This window comes from Bicyclus anynana, chromosome 6, assembly GCF_947172395.1.
Source record: "Bicyclus anynana chromosome 6, ilBicAnyn1.1, whole genome shotgun sequence".
NCBI lineage: Eukaryota > Metazoa > Arthropoda > Insecta > Lepidoptera > Nymphalidae > Bicyclus > Bicyclus anynana.
Genome location: NC_069088.1, coordinates 11100601 through 11128254, shown reverse-complemented (window position 1 = coordinate 11128254; position 27654 = coordinate 11100601). Strand labels below are relative to the sequence as shown.

Genomic DNA, 27654 nt, shown 5'->3' with positions numbered 1-27654 from the left:
TTCTCGACATACCATACAATACTACAATAAAACTTTATTAAACTGAAAAGGTTTGAGAGATAGGTATATCTTTAAAGTAAATCAGTTAGCCTCCCTGAAAACTCAGCGGCTGTCGGAAAGCAAATCCGCCAGTAGAACCATAATGTTTCCGTTTTGGCGCGGCTACTGACTGCAATATCCTTCTATAGCTTTATCCATGCAATTATTGAAAATACTTTTACTGCCCGTACAATGTACATCGTACATATGACTTTATACATTACATTGCAGTTTGCGATTCCAATTTCAGGATTTTTTTTGTGCAGTTATGCTTTTCTTTTCATGTACGAAGCAATAAAAATTGTAATGATAATCGGTATGACATGATGTTCTCAACACTAAAAGCGGAAATAATATAAAAAAAACCGGACAAGTGCGAATTGAACTCGCGTGATGAGGGTTCCAAACGATGTTAATCTATCATGTTTTTGGAATTGTACATTGTATAATTTTCAGGCTTATTTGTTTTGTTAAATATTTATATCGATAAATTATTATTATATTATTTAACATTAGTTTTGATGAATAGGTTTTATAAGCAAGTTGGTAGGCACAATATTGAATGATTTACCACGTTAGTTAAAGATCGTGCAGTTGCACATGTTTTCCTGTAATAGCAAATATTTTTTGTATAATTTTCTTTTAAATTCCAAAAAAAAAAAATTAAAATCCTCTATATATCAAGACCTTTCATTTGATGTATCACACGATGAACTTTGCAAAAGTTTTTTTTTTCAACTTTCCATCTTAACCCGCCATAAGTGCCCCCCATATTTAAGTTTCATCTATTCACTTACATCTCTGCGTTTGGGTCACAAGAATTGATATGTGCATCAAATTTCAACTGGATTGGTCTGGTACATTCGGAGAAAACAGACAGACATTAAAATATGCGCGAGTGACATTTTAAGGGTTCCGTTTTTGTACTACGTATGTTCGGAACCCTAATAACAATTTATTCTTCCTATCGATTTTAATCTAGCAAATCTGATAGGTCGAGTAAATCCCTCCCCAACCTTAAAAAGCAATGTAAAATTTGAATGTTACCTATATGTAGATATTCCAATTAATTATGCCTGTAATAATTTTAAAGGCTTTAACATAAATTACTGTTTTCACCCAAAAGGTGTGACATTTAACTAGAATCAGGATTAAACACTGAAACTCGTAATCCCGGAAGCTTTGGCGCCGTGAATAGACATCAACATCTGTCAGCGTATATTCGGATTTGCGGCCTCTGATGGATATTAAACCGGCCGCACCCTACACGAGCTGTGGCGCGCATATAGTTTTTAAATAGGGTAAGCATTATACGTACAAATTGAGCGAAATAGAAAAATATACATATTTTTACATGAAGACAGTGAACGCCATGATATTAAAATGAAAAGAGTAACGTGAGGAATATTTTTTGTAATAGAGCTCGTCTGGGGTTCTACTGCCAACCAGCATTGCTGTGCTTAGGCCTGAAGTGCATGATTGTCATTGAAATTACAGGCACGCTAGGCTTAAAATCGACGCTTCAGAGTAATGGACACAGGGTTGATTTTGTAGGGCGTGTTTCTTACAGGCCCTGCAAAGTTGATTTTGAGTTTGACTGTACTAAGGTCTACGTCACAGACAATTATACTTTTGTGTGATTATTTTCAGTAGACTCTGTCATCCGAGTCTATTACTTCAACAGAGTCAAACCGGATTTACATTTGTCTGACGTGTCGTGTTGTAACGCATCAGAACAGAATCGGTATCATACATTTTGTATGCGGCATATCAGAAGCCATCACGACATGTCACAACACATAAGTATAAACGTTGTAATATAAAATGTATGACATCGATCTGATGCGTCACGACACGACACGTCAGATAAATATAAATCCGGTTAGTAATAGACTCGGAAGACAGAGTCTACTGAAAATGATCACACAAAGGTATAACTGTCTATCACGTAGACCTTAGTACAAACTCAAAATCAATTTTTGAGCCTTAAAAACTCCAGACCAGTTGAATCTTCCATCGTGAGTTGGCTGTTTAAAAATGTACTTTCTCATAAGTATAAAACATATTAGGATCTTAATTTCGGCGTTCTCTTTATACGTTTAACGTGCGAGTGTTTAAAAATTCAGCTTGGGAAATTCTTTAAGGTAATTAAATATGCTTACACCTCGGTGAAATTGTAAACGAATTTCCTGTGAGAGACGTTGCTTTATTTACTTACCTTGATGTAGATTTTTTTGACAACACCTTCGCAGCGGCACTGTTGTGTGATTACGTAAGCGCATACAACGCTCGTCATAATGCGATTAATTTGCATCCCCTTTTATGTTAAACCTTCGTAAACAGATTTCATTATGATAATAAAACAGATTTCTTTGACCGACTTCTAAAAAATAGCTAAAATCACGGAGAAGGTTGCGAGATCGATCCTCGGCTTCTGCCCTACTGTAGTATTCAGTTTTCCGACTAATTGAAAGTAGAAAGAAAATCCTTATGACAGCATGTCTGTCTGTAACCCTTAAAAAGAAAGAGTGTATGTACAGCTCAGCATATGCCGTGTACTACGTACAAGTATAATACGCGGCGCTGATTTTCAGTTGAGATCCGTGTGGCGTCACAGCTAATATAATTGTACAAATAAATTTAAATTAACTAAATTAAAATAAGGAGTAAATATGTGTTACATTTTAAAAATAAATAATTACTAATGGAACGGAAATGGGTATTGGTGATTTTTAATACTAATGGCAATATTCCTTTTTTTAAATAAATTTCTGTATGTATTAGAACTGTATCTACGAATCAATATACTCGTATGTTTGCAAGTCTCCGATTTTCTCAGGAACTATGAATCCGATTTTGATTTGATTTATTTAAATACTTTTTATTTACTAGTGGGAGGCTTCGGCCGTGGGTTACCATCCTACCGACAAAGACGTACCGTCAAGCGATTTAGCATTCCGGTACGATGTCGTGTAGAAACCGAAAGAGGTGTGGATTTTCATCTTTTTCCTAACAAGTTAGCCCGCTTCCATCTTAGATTACATCATCACTTACCATCAGGTGAGATTAATAAAAATAAAGAATAAAAATACAACAAATGTATTTTTTTTAGGAATCCTTTCTGAAATCATATATGATTTTCATAACCTTTCCAATGGCATTGTTCTCGTCTAATAATATCTTTTCCTAATATACTTATACATTGATTCAATTTAATTTCAATTAACGATATAGTATACCTTTCGAATTCTACGATATTCTATAAAATTGTAGCGAAGAATATAATCTTCGCAGCGACAGAAATGTATCAAAGTTATCTGAGCGACGCTCAAGGAACGAGTTCCTCACATTCTGTGTTGAATACCTTACGTAAATGCCAAAATCAAATGCTTGGAAGTGTTTGCGATCAGAGTTTTGCAATATTAATTACTAGCCGACGCCGCGCGGTTTCACCCACGTGGTTCCCGTTCCCGTAAAAATATGGGGATAATATATAGCCTATAATCTTCCTCGATAAATGGCCTATCTAACACTGAAAGAATTTTTCAAATCGGACCAGTAGTTCCTGAGATTAGCGCGTTCAATCAATTAATCAAACAAACAAACAAACTCTTCAGCTTTATAATATTAGTATTAGTATAGATCAGAATCTTCAGAATAAAATATAATAATGTCTGTATATATTTTCTAGAGGCAATAATTAAGACATGCAATGGTATGCGCATTGGATTTACAAGTCCGGAGGTCCTGGGTTCAGTCTACGGTTTGGCCCATTGAGGTTTTCTTAATTTGATCCTTGTCTGCCTAGTTGGCTTTGGCCGCGGCTAGCTACCACCCTACCGGCAAAGACGTACCGCCAAGCGATTTAGCGTTCAGGCAGGATGTTATGTAGAATTCGAAAGAGGTGTAGATTTTCATCCAACTCCAAAATTTTTAAAACTGTAACTCTAAAAATGAAGGATAACCTTCTCCGTATTATGGTCTTAAACCGTGCCAAGTTTCATTTGAATTCATTCTGTAGTTTCAGCGTGATGCTCGAATAACAAAAAAAACACGGACAGACACGCAGACAAAAAATCGAAATAAAATATTTTAAGCTTCATTATCGATTATATACCGCCCAACAAATATTTTCAAAATACCTTCAATGTACAGAATTCGTATTATAAATATAGATTCTAGATGGCGCTGTCGTGCGTTATACTACGCTAACGTTTGTTGTTACAATTCATCATCATCATCATCATAATTTATCAGCCGATGGACGTCAACTGCAGGACATAGGCCTTTTGTATGGACTTCCAAACATCACGATACTGAACCATCTGCATCCAGCGAATCCCTGCAACTCGTTTGATGTCGTCAGTCCACCTGGTGGGGAGTTGGCCAACACTGCGCTTGTTACAAATGGTTTGAGTAAAATCTCAAATTGCGAATAAATGTATATAATTCCAGTTCCAGTAGACCAGTTTTATTATAAGTATAGGTATAGATATAGATTCCGTGTATAGTGAAAGACAAGAAGATAATAATAGTGGCCGTTAATCGTGAGGGTATCGACTAGCGCGCGTTATACGAGACTGATTGAACCATCCGCCCGCTCCGTACGCTGACATAAATTGGCTTAACATATTTGCCGTATCGGATACACTGCCACAATAGCTTTATTCGTTGTTACAATTTCCTAGGGGTTGTTTATTTGTGATAAACTATTCATAAATGTGAATTTTCTAGTGAAAGGGACACAAGTATATTTTTATATGTATCTACTAGCGGACTCCCACGACTTTGCCCTTCCTTATACCCACCTTTAGAGCCTTAATCCGGCTCTGTTGCAAAATCCGTTCTTATAGCGGACGTCTGCTAAGAACGGATTTTGCAACAGGGCCGGATTAAGCCCTTATAGCCCAGTGAATATGACCTCTGCCTCCGATTCCGGAGGGTGTGGGTTCGAATCCGATCCGGGAGAAATTAAATATCACGTGTCTCAAACGGTGAAGGAAAACATCGTGAGGAAACCTGCATGCCAGAGAATTTTCTGAATTCTCTGCGTGTGTCAAGACTGTCAATCCGCATTGGGCCAGCGTGGTGGCCTATTGGCCTAACCCCTCTCATTCAGAGAGGAGACTCGAGCTCAGCAGTGGGCCTAATATGGGTTGATAACGAACGAACGAACGGATGTCTACTGATTATAAACTATCTCCCTGTCAATGGTCATCTTTGTACGTCAAACGGTTTTCGATATTTCGTGATAACTGACTTTTCGTTTTTAAGTCGATCAGTCGAGCTTGTAAACAATAGTAAAAACTCTACCACAGAATATATAATAGTAAAAGTTCTACGACTCTTTATCGACTCTACGAGAGAACTTGTCCAGGGAATTACTGCTATGCTTATTTCTTGGGTCCATGTCGACTATATAACGACAGTTCTATGCTTTAGTATAAAAACTAAATATTCTTGGCTCATTTCTGCTTTAAGCAGCACGCAAACCTGAAAACGCAGGACTATTCCCGAAGGACTCCACGTTGTGACTACAGAGTCACGTATAAATTACCGTGAGGGGAACGGGATCTTTTTATTGTCCTTATTTTTCTGAACTGGAATAAAAGTCTTTATTCTTATCTTATTTGGATACTTATACTCATACTAGCAGACGCCCGCGACTTCGTCTGCGTGGAATTGAGTTTTTTATAAATCCTGGGGTTTTCCAGGATGAAAAGTAGCCTATGTGTGAATCCAGTGTAAAATTTATTTCCATTTCAAATTTCAGCCAAATCGCTTCAGTAGCCGCAGCGTAAAGGAGGAACAAACACACACACTTACACACACTTAATATACACAAACTTTCGCATTTATAATATTAGTGTGATAGTGTGATTAACTTCAGGTATATTCTGTGTACCTTTTACGCACCTACTTAGCTACGTTATTTTCTTTTACCTCGTAGTTAGGAATTTGGTGATGTTACATTCTTGGGATGTGTAGTTTAGACCCACCACACTGATCTTATGCGGTTTGAAGGACTGAGGATGATAATGTTTAGTTATTTAACGATCACTATCAGATGCTAATGGTAATGAGCGAGGCCGACGACTTAACGTATTATAGTCTGTGAAACATAGAAGCCGGTGTGTGTACCAACACCCCAAGTCAGATCTCAGGAATCTTACTGAAAATTTCTAAGAAGGAAAAAGTATCATTCACCATTTAGTCGCTTATTAAACAACGAAAGTTCTTTAAACAAATAATACCTAAATATTGTCTACAATGAAAATTATGTATTCAGGAAGTGTAAAAAGTTACACACCTTAATATTTATTGTAGTAAACATGTGAGCGCTCAGTGAAGTAGGAGCTATATTCGGATCACTTTAGGCGGTGATTTTGTAGGAGCTCGAGTCTCCTCTCAGAATGAGAGGGGTAAGGCCAATGGTTCACCACGCTGGCCCAATGCGGATTGGCAGACGTCACACACGCAGAAAATTCTCTGGTATGCCGGTTTCCTCACGTTGTTTTCCTTCACCGTTTTTTGAGACACGTGATATTCAATTTCTTAAAATGCACACAACTGAAAAGTTGGAGGTGCATGCTCCGGACCGGATTCGAACCCACGCCCTCCGGAATCGGAGGCAGAGGTCATATCCACTGGGCTATCACGGCCATATTGTATATACTTAATATAAAATATCGATTCACTTCAGCTTCGCGACTCGCTGACCTATGTGGGTGACTTTGGTTCTGACAGTGGTCAACTGTCTGATAAATGGAAAACATAATTTTAGTAGGTACTAAGTAGGTACTCGAGCTTCGCTAACTGTAAACAACGGAGTTAACAAAACGAAGATGAGCCCGGAGGCGACGTCGCTCAAAGTTTAAATCAATGTCGAGTTAGGTCAGCAGTAGGGAAAGTTTAAATATTTGTTTACATGTTTACACAAGAATAACTATACTAGGATTAATATTATCACGGGTGCCTGTAAACCCTATCCTAAGTATTGGCTTACCGTGCATCGTGACAGGAACAGGAAATAAAAAAAATTTTAATAAAAAAAATTCAACCGACTTCCAACTCGAAAAATGACCTTAACTAAAAAGCAAAAAATAACATCCTACCTATGTGCTACCTTCTGATCAGTTTGAAGGCGGTGCCAAGCCAGTGATGTTTTAATTAAATACGTTTAAACTACAAAATTTCTGTGGTTATTCCAGAAACAGCTTTAATTAAAACACGACACTGGCTTGGCGCCGCCTTCAAACTGATCAGAAGGTAGCACATAGGTAGGATGTTATTTTTTGCTTTTTAGTTAAGGTCATTTTTCGAGTTGGAAGTCGGTTGAATTTTTTTTATTAAAATTTTTATTTTTTTATTTTTAGTGTTAGCATACCCACTGCGTGTGTACAGTCACAACCTATCTAAGTGGAAAGTTCTTATCAATACAAAATTATCAAGTCCAAACACAAGGTAGCTACTGTGAGCCGTCGAGGAGTTCTCTTCACTGTGCTTCGTCTTCATCACCAGACCCTTAATACAGTCGCAATCCATCTAGGTGGAAAGTTCTCATCAATACAAATTTATCAAGTCCAAACACAAGGTAGCTACTGTGAACCGTCGAGGAGTTCTCTTCACTGTCCCTCGTCTTCATCATCAGACCCTTAATACAGTCACAATCCATCTAGGTGGTAAGTTCTCATCAATACAAATTTATCAAGTCCAAACACAAGGTAGCTACTGTGAACCGTCGAGGAGTTCTCTTCACTGTCCCTCGTCTTCATCACCAGACCCTTAATACAGTCACAACCCATATAGGTGGAAAGTACTCATCAATACAAATTAATCAAGCCCAAACAAAAGGTGATTGCTGTAAATCCTTGACGAGTTCCATCGTCTGTGTTTCGGCTCCATCATCAGACCAACTCCAAACCTTCATAAAGTTGTAGTGGTTTAAAATACCTTATGGAAACACTAACAAACGTGCTAGCCGTCTCTACAACTTTCGAAAGTTCCCCTCAATTTCTCCAGGATGCCTTCATCAGATCCTGACATGAAAAAAATGGGACCACCCTGGAAGTAAACCCTGCAAAACAAAAACAGAATTTTTAAAATCGGTCCATAATTGACGAAATTATCGCTGGACATACATAAAAAAAAAAAAAAAAAAAAAAAAAACATACATACAGCCGAACGTAGAACCTCCTCCTTTTTGGAAGTCGGTTAAAAATGTTTGCTCTCCTAGAGAAATGTTTTAACGTACCAAATTGTTTAATATTTATATTATTCGGTTCTTTACTGTAGACTGTGTTTAATTAATTAATTACTATTATTTATTTATATATTTTAAAGGGGTTTATAGCCTGAATTAAAGACATATTATTATTATTATTAATAATATCTTCCAAACAGTGTCAAATAGTGATACCGCGAATAAAAATACGTGTGGTATTTCATTCGACTCGTCATGACGTCCAGAAAAATGTGCAAAAACTTTATACCCTCGCATGAACAATTTCAAAAGTTATAAACAATTGAAAGAAAGAAAATATGGGGTCTAATTTAATGGAAATTACATCAAAACTATTAGTGATAGAGAATTTATACACGTGAAATTAAATTTTTTAGAAATCCCACAGGGACCATGGATTTTGAACCAGCAAAAGTATTGTCGTTTACTCCTTTTGGTACACCGAATTCAATAGTCTACCAACGTTAGCAGGATGTTTTTCAAAAATACAGCGTTCCGTTCCATCTCCGCGTGGCTACACATAACAGCTTTCAAAGTAACTTCCGGTGCCACACTTAGCCGTATGTAGGTAAGACTACGAGTATTTAAGCTGAGACTACGTTAAGTTTCGTGTAAAGAATAATGGTACAAAAATGTAAAGTGCATTCCAGTATATAATATCAAATTGTAATGCATACAAACGTTTTAGAAAAAAAATGTGTTAGATTTTTTTCCTTACATCTGTTGTTACAGAAGCTACTTGTATATAAAAACATGACTGATTTTTCATATATTAGATACTATGTTAAATTGCTACTTTCTCTCTGTACTATATTTATAGTTGGTATAATAAAGTAAAGTAGTAAAGTAGGTGAACCGAAGACATCAAGCGGGTTGCAGGGAGCTGCTGGATGCTGGCGGCTCGAGATCGGTTTGTTTTTAAGTCTATTCAAGAGGCCTATGTCCAGCAGTGGACGTCCATTGGCTAATAATGATGATGAATGATGATAATAAAGTAGATATAATTAACTATTAAAAATATAACTAAAGGGTAACAACATTTTGGTTATTCAAATACCAATTTTGTGACAGAAGGGCTGGCTCATTTTTTGCCCAAAGGATCAGCCTGGCTGTCCAGCCTGGCAATGCAGCCAGTATTCTTGCCACCATTCCACGTGGATTGTATAGTTGTATTGACATAATTTGTATACTTATTAGGATTAGCTTAAGTTCCTTATCGTATTCCTTTTCAATAAAAAAAAAATGTATGATGTATATAAAAGCTAATGTTTGATATATTTACTATGTATTTTCTGTCACAATTAAGTACAAAGTCGTGTCTTTCACTATTAGAGGCGACCCTTGTGAAATTTTCAGCAACCACTAGGATATGTGGCCGATTAAACCCCTACATCCTTTTGGGACTTGCGGTCAGTTTCCTTAATCTTAGATCCCTCATATATTTAAACTTTGACGGCCTCTGCGGCGCGGTGGATTGACAAGACGGAGGTCCTGGGTTCGATCCCTGGCTGGGTCAATTGAGGTTTTTCTTAATTGGTCCAGGTCTGGCTGGTGGGAGGCTTCGACCGTGGCTAGTTAACACCCTACCGGCAAAGACGTACCGCCAAACGATTTAGTGTTCCGGTACGATGACACGTAGAAACCGAAAGCGGTGCCGATTTCATCCTACTCCTAACAAGTTAGCGCACTTTCATCTTAGATTGTATCATCACTTACCATCAGGTGACATTGTAGTCAAGGGCTAACTTGTAAAGAATATAAAAAACCCATCCGATGCAAACAATTTGAAATAGCTAGGTAGGGAACTGCTGGTCTAAAAATATTTTAAAATGCAAATTAAACCATTTCAAAAACAACAAAAAATTCGTACCTTTTCCCCAAAGACTTGACGTTAAAAATAACAAATGACATCTGCATTCTGGGATGCAGGTCGTTATTCTGATGTATTTAGTTTACATATTGTTACTATACTCGTAAATTGGCACATCAAGTTGTGGATGTAATGTAACATTCGTAATACCTAAATACATAGGTACTAATGTATTATATATAACTAGCGGACGCCCGCGACTTCGTCCGCGTAAAAAATTATGTAAACTTCTCTACCTCTACCTTACCCTGCTCGTAAACCTACCCAACCCTACCCTATCCTACCCTACCCCTATTTTACCCTACCCTACCGCTAACGCTAACCCTTCCCTCCCCCCACCTTACCCTACCCTAACCCTACCCGTAACCTATCCATACCCTATCCTACCCGACCCCTAATCTACCCCTACCCTACCCCTTCCTTACTCCTACCCTACCGCTAACCCTAACCCTTCCCTACCACTACCTTATCCCTACCCTAACCCTACCCTACCCGTACCCTACCCTACCCCTATCCTACTCCTCCCCTACCCTATACGTTCCATATCCTTCCCCTACCTCTACCTTGCCCCTACCCTACACTACCCCTACCTTATCCGTACCCTAACCCTACCCTACACTTTCCCTAAATTACCCCTACCCGTCCTCTATCCTACCCTTTCCCTACCTCTATCCTATCCCTACCCTCAGCAAAATTGGTCCAGCCTTTTGTGCGTGGTGCAATGACCAAAAGACTATAATTTCCCAAGCGACTTCTATGCTAATACTATAAAGAGGTAAAGTTTGTGTGGTTGTCGGGGGTAATCTCTGGATCTACTGGACCGATTTGGAAAATTCTTTTACCAATAGAAAGCTACATTATTTGCAAGTGTCATAGGCTATGTTTGGTCCTCATATTCATGCGGGAACGGGAACCACGTAATTGAAACCGCGGGGCGTCATATAGCGGCATTTCTGCGACTTTCAGATATTTTGTATTATCTCCGAAACTATATAACTAATTAACATACTGTAAAGGGCAAATCTTATCTCTATAATATCCTTGTGATTATTAAATAATTTATTTTGATAAGGATTTAAGTTTAGTTGTGTAAATAATGACGTAAACCTTAGTTTAAAATTTAAATAATTTATTAAAGTACTAAAGGTACTATATTTGCTAAAATATAAAAGATAGATATATGGTGTCCCGGACTTTTTTGTAGAACTTTTAAAGGTTCAAAAAGCCTCCATACATTTATTTCAGTTATACGCAATGGTTGAGGCAGCGCATGCGAATAAGTAAGTTTTTCGGTCCGACCTGTAAGAGAAAACCCGCGATAACTCAGTAGTTATATATGATAGAAATATAAAGTATAGCCTATAGCACTCCCCGATAACGTAGCATTCTACTGGTGAAAGAATTTTTAAAATCGGTCCAGTAGTTCCGAAGATTACCCCATTTCAAAAAATTGTTACAAACTTACAAACTTACAAACTTTACCTCTTTATAATATTAGTATAGAAGTATAGATTAAATATTTACTTCATTAGTATCTATTTATTTAGTACAGGACTATCCCATATATCAAATATCTGTCAATAAGGTTTTTTTATTTGTTGGTTTAAAAAAAATATAATATCCATTCACTTCTTTTGGTAGCTTTTGGTAGATTACGAGTTTATTATCAATTTACAAGCCCTCAAATCCCATTGATATATTATACATTCATATACTTATATTTATTTCGTAGTTAAAATAGTTTCGTTAGGATTACCAGTAACCAAGAATGTATACAGTGAGAAATGTTTGTTTATAAACACTGTTATAGAAAAATAATGTACGAGTTTTTGAAATTTAAAAATTAAAACAGTAACTGTTTTTATATTTCATGTACATATGTGGTTTTTATATTTCATGTATTATATTCATGATGTAGAAGCGTTTTTAATAATGTGGAACCACATTTAATTTTCCAATTATGTGACATGTTCATAAGAAGAATTGTTTAGACGGTAGAAAGCTACTCCTTAATCCGGACCTGTCGCAAAATCAGTCCTTAACTGATGTCTACTAACTTTAAACTATCTCCCTGCTACATTTCATCACTAAATCAAGCTGTTTTTTGATTATTCGTGATAAGTGTATTTATGTATTAAGATTTAAATTAGATATACTCAGGTCTTAGACAGATGAAACACTGTTTCTGTCAACTACGTAGTGATTCAGAAACGTTTTGGGTGATACATTGTATTTCAGTGGATACATGGCCTAAGATGGACCAGTTCGGGGCACATTCATCACTGTAGTTAATTTGTGAGCATCACACTCGACGACATCATCGCTCATCTTGTATGATACTAAACGCAAGTCAGAAACAAATGGCGCGTCCTTACGTGTCTATTCGTGTTAGTGTAATATCACGCTTTTAGGAAATCCATATTACCAAACTTTTGAGAAACTACCTCGTTGCTTAGCATGAATATGTGACTTCGGATCATGAGGTCTTAGCTTTGGACCCTTGATCAGGCTATGCAATCTATTCAAATGAGAGTTTGTTTGTTTGAATGCGCTAATCTCAAGAACTACTAGTCCGATTTGAAAAATTCTTTCAGTGTTAGATAGCCCATTTATCGAGAGAGGCTATAGGCTATATATTATTCCCGTATTCTTACAGGAACGGGAACCACGCGGGTGAAACTCTTTATTTATCAAAAGTGTTCAAAAACATTATCACAATTAGTTTGAAGCTCTGCCACCTGTCCTAGTTATTACTGTGTTACACGAGACAGTGTCTTCCCATTTTCAATGCTACAATTGGTTAATAACTAATTTACAATTTAGGTTAAAAAAAACAATGAACAAAAAGCAATGAATTGACCTTTTCTTTTTCCTAAGAATTTCACAGTAGCTAACTCCGAATAAAATAAAATAAATACTTTAAAGCGATAGTGATGCTAAAGATGTTGCCTCCCATGCTGGTTTAGACCCATTCAAAATAAACGGATGTACTCGTATCAAGGACTAGCGGACGCCCGCGACTTTGTCCGCGTGGATATCAATGTAAACTTTCAAGAATTATTTCACCTCTTAAGGGGTTGAATTATTAAAATTTTTGAATCACATTATATTTCGATTTATTTAAGATTTATGAACAAATTTTTAAATTTGTAACTCTAAAAATGAAGGACTTTTCATACAAACTTTCAACCCCTATTTAACCCCCTTCTTGTTTTATTTTCGCAATAAAAAGTGTCCTATAACCTTTTTCATATTATGGTCTCAAACCGAGCAAAAGTTTTATTTGAATTCATTTCGTTGTTTCAGCGTGATGCCCGAATAACATAAAAACACGGACAGACAGACAGACACACAAAAAGTCGAAAAAAAATATTTTTAGCTTCAGTATCGATTAAATAATGCCAGCGACAAAAAATTTCAAAATATTTTCAATGTATAGAATGTAAAAAATGTACCTGTTACAGTCTTATTGTAAGTTCTAGATGACGCTAGTAGACTGTTCCGTAGACTTTTCAATTTCATAGTGTCATCACAAGTATAGACAATGTATAGAATCTTATATGACACAAATCAGGAAATTTGTTCCGACGTCTCCTCACACGCTGTCAGCTGTCAGCTGTCAGCTGTCGCTTGTCAGACAAGAGCCTTCTTCTTCTTCAAACGCTCAACGCGGCAAGTCGGCGTTCTTCATAGTATCATTACATTCTAAATAAGAACAGTGATTCAAATATTACATTCGTCATTCTTATCGTGCCAGCCATTATTTGAAATTGCCAAGCCTGCAGCTATCTACTAACAGAGGGGTACCCCGGAAAGACGACAGCGCCAGCAATACAAGGTACGTCGAACATTTTTCCTGGTTTCTCCTACATAAATTCCTTCGAGCCGGATCAAAATTACCATGGCTTTTAAATACTTGTGTTGGCACTATATTTTTACATAAATTCTTAATATTTCGTATCCAATTCGTATCTTTCAAGTGACTACCTACCCGCATTCCGATCATATTTATTCTTTAATTTTAATTATTACGTATTATTTCTTGAAAATACCTATGCGTACAGTGTTTTTAATCTATATTCTAACTAATTCAAACAATATTTAACCTTAACATTACGTATTTCCAAATTTTCAATAACTTTTTACCACGACGCGGGTACACTTTTCGACCGCTAGCGTCGTGTCATAAAGGTGGTGTCACACATGCCGAGTAAAGAATATATTATAATAATATATTTTATAAATATTACATTTCGCAATATTTCGTATTGTAACACGTAATTACAATTTAACATACTAGTTTCATACTCCGGCGTTGCTTACGTACTCATACATTATTGCACATCATATCACAAAATTATATTTGTATTTTCGTACAAATATTTATCACATAATTCGCAATACTACATTCATACCCAGGCATTACATGCCGATTTCTTACCCAATCGTAATTTACGAGTAGGTAAATATCGTATCGTATCACAAATCTGACATCGTTTCTGCATCTTCGTGCAGAACGATATCATATCTGTATTTTATACAAATTATTATCGTATTTAATATCGTTTCTGTATTTTCGTACAAAGCGATATCGAATCTGTATATTCGTACAGATTCCTATCATATCCTATATTGCTTCTGTATCTTCGTACAGAGTAATATCATATCTGTATCTTCGTACCGATTATCATCATATTTAATATCGTTACTGTATATTCGTACAGAACGACATCGAATCTGTATATTCGTATAGATTCCTATTATACCATATATTGCTTCTGTATTTTCGTACAGAGCTATATAATATCTGTATCTTCGTACAGATTATTATCATATCTGAAATCTATATCTCTTTCTAGATATTCGTACCCTTTTGATATTTTTTCATACAGGATATTATCTTAGTATATCGAATATATATTTCACACAAATTAATAAAATATTTAACATAATTGTGTCAAATAAACATAAATATTCATTACGTTTTTGTTCTTATTTGTCTATAACAACCTAATTAAACAATTTATAAATATTTGAAGTATTTGTTTTTCTGAAGTATGGAGTTAATACAATTAGTCTTTGAACGAGATGTTTGTATAAATAGTATCCAACGCATGGCTGATTGTATAGACAATGAAGCAGAGTTTCGAGTTCGATCTCGGGAATTGAATAACATAAAGAAACAATTTCAATCAATCCAAGGTAAAATCGAAAAACATACTGCAAAAAAAGGTGAGTTTAACCAAGAAGACCACTTGGCTATTCGTGATAAATTTGATAATTTGTATTACCTGGTTCAAATAGCATTGGACAATTTAAAAATAAATATCAGAAAAAATTCCGCTCATGTAGCTACACCTTTATGTCATAGTCTTCCATCGAGATTAAAGTTACCTACTATTTCGCTGCCAACGTTTAGAGGCGATGTAACTGAATGGAATGCATTTTATGACTTGTTCAAATCTTTAGTCCACGATAACGAGGATTTGTCAGATGTTCAACGTTTTCGTTACTTATTATTGTCATTGCGTGACGAACCATTAAATTTAATAAAATCTTTTCCTGCGACCGATTCAAACTATCAAAACGCCTTGACGGTGTTAATAAACCGCTATCAAAATAAAAGAATCATCGCGACAAAACACTTTGATAAAATTTTTGATGCTGAGCCAGTTAATGATAAAAACTTAAAACAAAGTTTAAAATCTATCATCAATATTTGTCATGAGAATTTAACTGCTTTAGATTCGTTAGATTTTCCAGTACAACAGTGGAGTTTTCCACTTTTAAATATTTTACTTCGGAAAATACCATCTAGTATTCGTCGACGTTTTGAATTATCCTTAAAAACGCCAAGCGAGGTTCCACCGGTTAGCGAATTGCTTGACTTTCTTGAAAAAGAATTAGCGGCTTTAGAAGTAATGTCGGCTGCCAAAGATAGTGCACCTCTCGCGACTACGTCCGGCAACTTACGCCAACCCGCTGCTGCAGCGCGCATGGTCGGCGGCTCAGCTCATTCTATTTCATCACAGCGAATCGTCTCTTCTACGCCTCCAACATTCACTCGCGCGCATTATAATTCTAAAATTAATAATAATTCGTATACAAAGCCTCCCGCGCACAGCGTTAGTTTTCATAGTTCTACGAAGTCAAACTCAAAAAGACCTTGTTATTTCTGTAATGAATCTCATACATTAAATAATTGCGAATCATTTCATAATTTAGATTTAAAAGATCGTAAAAGTTTTATTAAAGAAAATAAAGTTTGTTCAAACTGTCTTTTCAAAAATCATGACACTGACTCGTGTACATCGCGTTACAACTGTAGAATTTGTTCTCAGCGCCATCACACTAAACTTCACGAGACCAATGACAATCCTACACATAACTTAGTTGCTGAAATTTCTCAATTTTCAAATAATACTTTAAATTCTTCGACTGTCCTCCTTACTACTGCATTAATTAATATTAAACCTATCAATTCTAATTCTCAGTCGAATGTCATCCGCGCTTTAATTGATCAGGGATCACAGGCGACTCTTATAACCGAGTCTTGTGTTCAACGACTTGGTCTTCAACGGTTTCGCACTTCTACGAGTGCAACTGTCACAGGAATAGGTGATAAGGATAACCAACCTCGTGGTTATGTAATGTGCGAGATAACTCCGTACAACAAATCCGAACCTAAACTTTATATCGAAGCGCTTATTTTACCTAAAATTACTAGTTATGTACCTACAATTCCTAGTTCATTCGAAACTATAACTCATTTACAAAATTTACCGTTAGCAGATCCTGAATTGCGTTCATCTCGACCTATAGAGTTGCTGTTAGGATCGGATTATACTGATCGTATACTTCTTCATAATATTATCAAAGGGCCCTTAGGTACACCTGTTGCTATCAATAGTATCTTCGGTTTTTTACTTAACGGTCGAATATCATCAACGTTTTCTTCACAAGTTTGTGTGAATGTTAGTACTTATCAATTGGATATGCAAATCCAAAAGTTTTGGGAAAGTGAATCTGTGCTTGAAACTCAGCCTCTCACTAAAGACGAGGTTCTATGTGAATCAATTTATCAAAACACTTATTCTAGAGACTCAACCGGTAAATACACTGTGTCTCTTCCATTCAAAGAAAATGCACCTCCACTTGGTGATTCTCGTGGAATTGCTCTTTCACGTCTTCATAGACTTGAGTCAAAACTCTCAAATAATCATGCGTTGCGAGCTGATTATATCAAATGTCTCCAAGAATACATAGACTTGGGACATATGGAACTTGTTCGAAATCCTTCAACTGCAAATTGTTATTACATACCACATTTTTCAATTGTTAAACAATCTTCAACCACAACAAAGGTCAGAATTGTGTATGATGCATCTTGTAAGACCACTTCTGGTCATTCTCTCAATGATAATCTGTTGATTGGACCTAAGCTTCAACAAGATATTGTTCAAGTTCTTTTAAAATATCGTCTTCATAACATTGTGTTCACATCTGACATCAAAATGATGTATCGTTACATTCAAATTAGAAATGAAGATCGTGACTTTCAACGGATTCTTTGGCGAAATTCAGTAGATGATCCTATACAAGAATATCGCTTATGTACTGTAACTTTCGGCGTCGCATCGGCACCTTTCCTTGCGTTACGAACACTTCGTCAATTGGCTCTGGACGAATCATCAGTTTTTCCTCTTGCATCGCAAGTGTTGTTAAATGACGTGTTTGTCGATGACGTTGTTACTGGAGCTGCTACGTTGGAAGATGCCTTGAAATTACAACGTGAATTGACTGGTCTTTGTAGAGCAGGAACATTTGAACTTCGTAAATGGACTTCCAATAATTCTGAATTCTTATCTTCTATCAGCAAAGAGGATCTTAATCAGGATGATGCACTCATTTTATCTAGCATTGATGATGATAACTCAGTTAAAATCTTAGGACTCCAATGGAACCCTAAAACAGATACGTTTTCTTATCATGTGAACATACCTTCTCCTAAATGCACCAAGCGCATTATGCTCTCTGAGATTTCTAAAATCTACGATCCATTAGGTTTTGTTTCCCCTATAACATTACTTGTAAAGCATTTAATCCAACTACTTTGGATATCTGGAGTAGGATGGGATGAACAACCGCCCCAATCTATTTGTGAGCTATGGGCTAACTTTATTTCAGAGTTTTCACTTATCAAAAATATATCTTTACCACGCCATATTCTTCCTTCATACAAGGAAGTACAAATTCATGGCTTTTCTGATTCCTCTGAAAAGGCATATGCTGGTTGTGTTTATTTACGTGTGACGGACCACACAGATAATATTCACACATTTCTTATTATTGCAAAAACAAAAGTCGCACCACTCAAAAGGATTTCTCTACCCCGTTTGGAACTATGTGGTGCAGTACTTGTTGCGAAACTTATCGAAAAGGTTCTCATAACATATGGAACTATTTTACCTTTCCAAAATGTCTATGCCTGGAGCGATTCTTCGATCTCTCTTGCATGGATTCGTTCACCATCTCATGAGTGGCGTACATACGTCGCTAATCGTGTTACAGAAATCACAAGTCGCGTACCGGCTTCACAGTGGCGACATGTTTGTTCAGCAGACAACCCTGCCGATGTAGCGTCCCGAGGCGTTCTGCCGTCTCAGTTTAACCAAGAACTATGGTTCTCAGGTCCATCGTGGCTTAAACTTTCACAACGTGATTGGCCTGTTTCTCACATAGACTTACAGACAAATGAAGAGCGTCGCAAACACACTTTGGTGTCCCAAAAGGAACCTCAAGATTTAGATTTCTTAGAAAAAATTTCATCCCTGTCAAAGCTGCTGCGAGTAGTTTCTATGTGCTTTCGATTTTATCATAAATGTCGTAAATCTAAATCATTTTCTACAGATCAAATTACAGTCCACGAAACCAAATTCGCTCTCCACAGAGTAATTTCACTTGTACAACATGATCAATTTTCAGATGATATATTACAAATAAAAAATAACAAAAACTGTTCTAATCGTTTACAAAAGCTAAAACCATTTCTTGATACTACTGGAATTCTCAGGGTCGGCGGTCGAATTCAAAACGCTAAAATTCCATATGATGCTAAACATCAAATATTGTTACCTAAAAAACACGTTTTTACTAATTTGCTTATCGATCACTTTCATAAAATTCATTTCCATGTCGGACCACAACCACCCCTCCGCGAGGGTTCCGTAGTAGTGTTGATTGACAACTCGCTACCGCCACTGCAATGGCGTTTAGCACGTGTACACCAACTTCACCCTAGCGTCAACGATGTAACGCGCGTCGTAACTGTACGCTTGGGTAATAATACTTTAGTCAAACGATCTGTGGTCAAGGTTTGTCCCTTGCCCATCGAATAATTTATTTTCATGCATCTAAATACTTCATCATTTACTATATATTATTTTATCATATTCATTTTATCAATTATATTGTATAATCATTCATTCGTTAATCATGTATCTATCATTCATTATGTATGTATCAATCTATCACTTTAAAATAAGCTGGGTTATTTTAAGGTCGGCGGCATGTTCCGTAGACTTTTCAATTTCATAGTGTCATCACAAGTATAGACAATGTATAGAATCTTATATGACACAAATCAGGAAATTTGTTCCGACGTCTCCTCACACGCTGTCAGCTGTCAGCTGTCAGCTGTCGCTTGTCAGACAAGAGCCTTCTTCTTCTTCAAACGCTCAACGCGGCAAGTCGGCGTTCTTCATAGTATCATTACATTCTAAATAAGAACAGTGATTCAAATATTACATTCGTCATTCTTATCGTGCCAGCCATTATTTGAAATTGCCAAGCCTGCAGCTATCTACTAACAGAGGGGTACCCCGGAAAGACGACAGCGCCAGCAATACAAGGTACGTCGAACATTTTTCCTGGTTTCTCCTACAATAATTAATCTCCTTTTTGCCAAGGTAACGTTTGGTGTTACAAATGATATAAGTAAAATCTCAAATTACGAATTAATGTATTGAATGTTACCAGTTTTATTATAAGTATAGATATAGATAGATATAGATAAGAATAAGATATAGAATAGATTACTTAGAATGAATCAATATAACGACTACTAAGTAAGTGCACGAATTTTCAAATTATGAAAATGTATACAATATACAGAATACTACAAACCCTTTTTCTGCAGTCATAATAAAAATCCGGTTCGAAAAGAAAAATACATTATTTATAAAACGGGGTTAGAGGCATCGTAAATATTACAAAACTTTTACGTTGTCAACTTGTAGTCATCTGACCTTATCCTTTTATTGCTTAAATTTACAAATTTTTTAATAATAAGTTTTTGATTTAATTTTGAGTAAAATTAAAAGTAATAAAGGCCAATAACGTTTACACACAGGAGTGACTTTTATCTAAATAAGAGAATAAGTACAAATTAACCTATGATTTAATAAAAAAGTTAGTCAGCTCATACTCCAACTTGTAAAGCCTGGAGTTATTGAGTTTGGATTGTGGTGCAGCATGATTTAAGGGTCCAGACTCCCAACCGTCCACCTTCTTCCCCCTATCTTCCCCAGTCACCAGTTTCTTAGCTTCGCTGTAACTCGTGAAAGGATACCTAGCGTAGGGGTGCCCCGAAGCTAATTCTGGAGCTGATAAACTTTTACAAACAATAATAAAGATTAATACATCATTATCAAGAAAATTATTCTTGCTAACTATTTAGTGCCCGCGGCCTTGGTAACATAAATTTTAACTTAAACAAACAAGTTGAAGTTCAAATAAGGACTGCCCTTAGAATGCGTCCCCAATGACGAACATATTTGTACTCGCAATAAATTACTTCACAAACCAACTTGTTTACAAGACTAACCAACAATGACCTTTGACTTTGTTTAAAATTCAGTATGGCCTGTGTCAAATATTAGCTTCTACCCTTAGCTTCGTTGGCGCGAAATTTACGTCATTTATTTCAATCATAAACTTTGACTCTGACTCGGTTTGAATAACTTCGATAAAGAGGCTGACAGAAGAATTCAGCTTGGTTCTGAAGACAAAAATCTCTGTGAACGGATGAATGAGACTGTGTTTTGTTTGTATTATATGTAAAAGTGAAAACGTGGACACCGACGGAAATCCTTATAAGAATGAGCAGGGGCGTAGGCGTATCAGGCGTATCAATATATATATCGGGGAATCGACTACATTCTACTTCTGATATCGGAGAAGCCGTAGCCTCAGAGCAGGTTCTAAGCTTGTCAAGGATGGCAGATATACAAAGTAACACTATCGGTCATTATTGAAACGACCATTTAACTTACAACTACAGTTCTACTCTCTATATTGATCAAGTATAGCGCTGATACTATCACATGTAAACCAGTGTTAACTATCATAGGGCAGGTAGTCAAGCACGAGCGGATCTCAGACTTGCAACTGATGTCAGTTGGATTGAGGGGCCCCTTTACGACTAGTCAATGCTCTCCATCTCCGCTCGCATTGGCTCCCAGCTAATTAATTAACAATGCAATGGCCTTACTTCTATTAACTCACCCATTAGCTTCTATATCACTATCACTATTTCACTATGCTTAACAAATGGAAGACGAGTATCCATTCCAAGAACTTGATTCCACTGAACTACTCAACCAACAGGCTACAGAGTGGCAGAGCGCCTTCACTCCGTAAAACCTACGCGCCATTTTAAAGCAATATCGTTATCGTTTGCTATTGGTCGAGCGCCGCCACGTCCGGCATGGTGGAAACCTTTTACAGTCTTATTTATTTAAACAGTAAATAATTAAATCCCAATTACATGAAACCCTGATTCTAATATTATCACAATAATTAACGTACATTTTGCTATCCGTTTAAATAACTCACTCGGCGACATATATTAATAAAGAGGACCCGATTTTGTAAATTCTTTTACTAATGTAGAGCCACGTTTCTTGTGAGTGTCATAGGCTATATTTTATTCCCGTGATCCCATGGGAACGGGAAGTACGCGGGTGAAACTGCGTCTGCTCGTTCATACGTAAACGTATAATATCAATAAAACAAATTTGTTGTAGGTTGTAAGAACGATTACTTTTCGAGAACGATCCGTAACAGAGTTTAACTTCTTAAGTTTTAATCATTTTTGAGTTTAGTAAAATTCGATTTACGGTAAACAAATTTTAATTACACCTAATATAATCCTCAAGTTATTGCTAAGAGCAAAGACTATCTTTCTTTTCTTTTAAATTTTATTGATATAACATCTCAAAAATATGATGTATGTTGAGGATATTTTTGTATTAGGAATATATAAACGGAATAATGTTGTTTACATTACGAATTTTCGCAAATTAACCAACAAAATAAAAAGATTTGATCAACTAAGCATGTTAATTTTTAAAATGATAATAATTTCTTATAAATATTTTACAAATGTAGATCGTATTTCAATGCTCGATTAAATCGCAACTGTAATTTACGTTTATTTAAAAATTACATTCATTGTTGTTAAAAAAACAAGTTTCATCTATACTAATAATATAAATAGGAAAACTTTGTTTGTATGTTTGTTTGTATATAGGCTCAAATACTATTGAACCGATTTTAAAAATTTCTTTTTCACCATTCGAAAGCTACATTATCCACAAGTAACATAGGCTAAATTTTATTTTGGAAAAAATAGGGTTCCGTAAGTTATTTGGGATTTTCGGACACAAGGTGTAAAAAAACAACCAGAGAAGTTACTTATTTTGCGTACGCTTCTTAAACTATAAAATATAGAACCATAAAATGTTCTGATTAATTGTAGATCTTATAAATATCTACAAAAAAGTCCGCGACACACTATACCTATCTATGTCGAGTGAGGCACAACAACCATTTTTTTATTTAAAAATCTTGGGTAGGGTTAAGGTAGTGTAGGGGTAGGGTAGTTGAATCGTCGAGTTTCACGCGGATAAAGTCGCGGGCGTCCGCTAGTTAAATATAAAAGTTTTATAAAAAGAACTAAGGTAAACACAACATCGTAGGGAAAAATAATATAGGTACATATCAAAATACTGCAGCAAATATCATATCCGAGTTGGTAGTACGTGTAACTGCTTACTGTTCCCAGTAGAAATAACCGGCAGTAAAAGCTTTTCCCCTCGACGTATTTATATTACACACATCCGGAGTCTCGCGTGTATTTTATAACAATACAGACATGTTGAACTCTCGTAATATCTCGATTAGAAAATATTAATTAAAACCTCATCGGTAACTAACTATATAACTGTAATGTAGTTTTGTATTAGTAAAAACGATTGCGCTCTATATAATGTCTATTTATATCCCTATTCAATCAATCAGCAACCCTTACTTGAGCACTATGGTGGGTCTAAGTTACATATCTCCTTTCACATTAAATTAAAATAATTATGCTGGTATAAAAATAAAATAACGTAATACTAGTTATATCCTGCCTTTCACCTACAGTAATACCAAATAAAAGACTAGTTTCATCATTAACAACCCATATTAGGCTCACTGTTGAGCACGAGTCTCTTTTTAACATTAGAGAGTTAGGATAATAGTCCACCCCGCTGTATAAAGGCAGATTGGCAAACTTCACAAACGTAGAGAATTTTGAAAATTCTCAGGTATGCAGGTTTCCTCACAATGTTTTTCCTTCACCGATTGAGACACGTGATATTCAAGTTCCCCCGGGTCGGAATTGAACCTACGCCCTCCGAATTGAAGGTAGAGGTCATATCCACTGGGCTATCACGGCTCTAAACTTAGCTTAGCGTTTTTAAACTGGTAAGTAAAAATTTTCAAAGCTGCACATAAAAAAAATACAAGAACATAAAATCTTATTAAAACAGAAATATATTTTAACCGAGTGACATTTCTTATGTCTGCCACCCTGAAGTCCGAGATTAATTTCATATCCCGCGGCACAATCGTTCAGAATAACAGCTCATCGTCTGCGCTGAGGAATAGAGAAAGAGAATCGCAGTAATATCCCTGATTGTACTTGTCAACTCAACACAATGAAGCTCTTGCGTGTCACATGCGGTCATCTTTGTGCTGGATGCTGACGTAATCTCTTTGGTTTTGCTCTTCCTTCGTAAAGGGATTGCAAATGCTGAACTGAATCATGAAAATACCTTGATGTTTAAATTAATTATAGACCAATAAACAGTCCGAACCAAATTTTCTTAAAAATTACTTACACTGCATTAATATATACGGGATCATTTAGATCTAATCTTCGTCTTCTGCTGCATTGGTATTTTATTTAGAGCTTGAGCAAATTATACGATTGCCGCCAGTTCAGACCTGTAGGCCGAGAATAAACTTCGTCCTAAAAAAAACAGTTTCTGAAGAATAATTTCAATATATTTTAAAAAACAATTGAATAAGTTTGCCGAATTGTATTTAAATCCGGTTAAGCCGGATTTGGGTAATTAAGTATTGAGTATAAAAATACAAATAAAATTTAAATAGAACATGTTAATTTATCTAAATATTTAAAACTCAAAGGTGACTGACTGACATAGTGATCTATCAACGCACAGCCCAAACCACTGGACGGATCGGGCTGAAATTTGGCATGCAGGTAGATGTTATGACGTAGGCACCCGCTAAGAAAGGATTTTGATAAATTCTATCCCCAATTGATAAAATAGGGGATGAAAGTTTGTATGAAACGATATCAATTTTGCTGCGATTTGGCTGAAGTTTGAAATGAAAATAGATTTTACTCTGGATTAACACACAGGCTACTTTTCATCTCGGAAAATTCCATGGTTCTCGCGGGATTTGTGAAAAACTTAACTCCACACGGACGAAGTCACGAGTGCCCGATAGTTACTACTTATAAATTTGTTTGAATATATTTTATACGAGTCCCACCTTGATAACATTGATTTTATAAAATACCAAAATCGATCTTTATGAACTTTTGAAACTTCATCTAAAAAAACATTTCTAGAGATTCTATTAAATAAAGTAATCAATTTTGTTGCCCTCAAGAGCTGGTACTTTATAATGCATTTTCACTAGAAGACGCCTGATTTTATTTCCGCGGAAAAGTCTTTAAAATCTCAGGTGTTGCGAGATTCTGATGCAATAAATCATAAGTGCATTATGAAGCAGCACCGAGACGCTTCGTTAAACAAAACAAACCTTTCTATTAAAAGGTTTAAGACGACGCTTATTTTAAAGGGGAGCAAAAATGTCTTACTATTTTTCAGCTGTGTCAACATGGACACTAACAAGTTTTTGTGTATCTACCCGTTTATCATGCTAACGAAGTATCTACCTACTAATTGTATTTTTTTAATCGGACTAACTTAATACTGTGATTAGTACAGTCATTTAATAGAGGTCATCCAAGGCATTGCCACAGTAGATATATGCCACAGTAGATATATTACAAGCAGTAGTTGGACTTCATACTAAAGGTCGAAACGCGAGCTATACCTACGCAGCTCGTACGTGGGGTGATCGTGGGGTGAAGACCGTTGCGACTGTGCCGCGGTGACGAACGCAGTGTATTGGATTTTTTAATTATGACAACTAGGAAAAAAGTTATTATTTTTATAAAGTTTGATTAATATTTTGTATTCTAAAGGCATAATTTAATAAATATATATATAAATAAATGCTTAAATGATAAAATTGTGTAAACAGGTAAATGACGTAAACGTTAATATAATATTATTAAATAATTATTTATTAACTTCTTCATTTAGGTTGTTTTCTTTGATTATTATGTAATACATAGATTTAAATCTTATGACATGTATGTTTTGTATACCTGTATTTTAAGGTAATAAAGAAGTTACGTAAAGGAGTTGTTTGAATTTAACAACATTATTGTGTTGCTCATACTTTAATGTATTTGAATAAAAAAAGTAAAGAGCCAGCTGATATCAATATACCTATACAGATTTTTTTATTAAACTACTAGCGAACCCGGTCAATCTCAATTTGTTTTTGTAGTTCAGGGTCAATTTTTTATCGTCTATTCTATAGTGTGGGGGTATCGTTATCGGTATTTTTGTACATTACATAAGGGGTTAAAGTGCTAACATAATCTACGGAACCCTACACTGCGCGTGGCCCTAGCACACGCACTTGACCGATTTTTTATTATTTGGTCACCTAGTGTGGTGGTAATAGATAGATGGCATCACCAAAATAAATATATGAAGGTCCTTCAAGATCATTGATTAGTATCAGCCTTATTTAAATCTACCAATCAAAAAACAACACGCATTTTATTGATCACTTCCTATTTTACTACAATTTACAAAGTATTTTATTTGTTTATTTAAAAAAAAGTATATTTACAATCACATAACTAAATGGAAACACAAAGTTGGCAAATGTAATTAAAATGCTGGAGACAGGCAGCCCTATCACATGTTTACGGAGCGCGCGGCTGTAGGTATTTATTTCAAAAATATGGCCGAGTTATTATACTGCTTGTAATATATCTACTGTGGCATTGCTCTCGGTGAAATTACAGGCATGAGGCATAAGTGTGCCTATGAGCAATGAACCCGTCTACCCACCTTAGGTACACGAATGCAGGGTAGCAAATTCACTGGCGTGCAAAAGGTTTTAAACTAGGGTTGGCATTATACTTAAAAATACTTAGCGAATAAAAAAATTTCATAAAAAAATTTAACCGACTTCAAAATCAGAAAATAAACTAAAAACCGAAAAATAACATCGCACGTACTACCTTCTGATCACTTTGAAGGCGGTGCTAACACAGCAATGCATTAACTCCCTAAATATAATCCGTAAGCCGTTTAAATCATGACGTTTTATGATTTCAGACATTCCTATCCCGTAGTTCTTTCGGCTTAATTAATACGTTAGTGGCGTGGCACTGCCTTATTTTTTTTTATTTTTACATTTTTAGTGATAGTGAAAGTTTATTCTTTCAAACAAAAAAATATTTTTTGAAATGACGAAGTTATGAGGCAACAAAGAAAAAAACATACGCGTCGATGATATTTAGATACTATTAACAAAATATAAAAAGGCTATGATAAAAAAATAACGATGAAAATTTTTCTACCAATTCCATTCCTTATTTTTATTGTTATTGGAACAAAAGGTCTAAATTACTGTGATCTGAAATAAAATAGCCTGTTTTACAGCCTCACATTACAATAAAAAATTTACGGATCAATCATATGGATTCGATTTGAAACCTAACAGGTTTTTATTTTTAAAATAATTTTATGAGAGTTCTGTGGTTAAAGTGATACAGGATTTGAAATTGCATTAAGGCAATTATTCTTATATATTTATATATAATTATTATTCCATAGAGGAAAATATGTTTTAATAATTAGAAATATATATGTAGCGTCACCTTAGCTTAGGTACTTATAATTAATAATTAAATTAATAATTATTGAAAAATCTGCCTACCACCTATAGCTAGTACTTATTTGTCTTTTTTTACATCAACGGAAAAATAACC

General features: G+C 35.6%; 1 protein-coding gene across 1 annotated transcript; it reads left to right on the top strand.

Moving 5' to 3' along the window:
- The first annotated feature begins 16072 nt into the window (after positions 1-16072).
- On the top strand, positions 16073-19937 carry LOC128198191 (uncharacterized). The gene is made up of 4 exons (XM_052882194.1): positions 16073-16276; positions 16646-18311; positions 18894-19011; positions 19799-19937. Exons 1-4 carry the CDS (start codon positions 16073-16075, stop codon positions 19935-19937), a joined length of 2127 nt encoding a protein of 708 aa, XP_052738154.1.
- The last annotated feature ends 7717 nt before the right edge of the window (positions 19938-27654 follow it).

Bases quoted from the DNA above. Each gene is read 5' to 3' on its own strand.
- LOC128198191 (XM_052882194.1), top strand. From the start codon at position 16,073: ATGTCGGCTGCCAAAGATAGTGCACCTCTCGCGACTACGTCCGGCAAC. The intron at 18,312-18,893 runs GTGAGCTATGGG...TTTCTCACATAG, and splicing joins ACAACCGCCCCAATCTATTT to ACTTACAGACAAATGAAGAG. The intron at 19,012-19,798 runs GTGCTTTCGATT...GACACAAATCAG, and splicing joins CTGCTGCGAGTAGTTTCTAT to GAAATTTGTTCCGACGTCTC.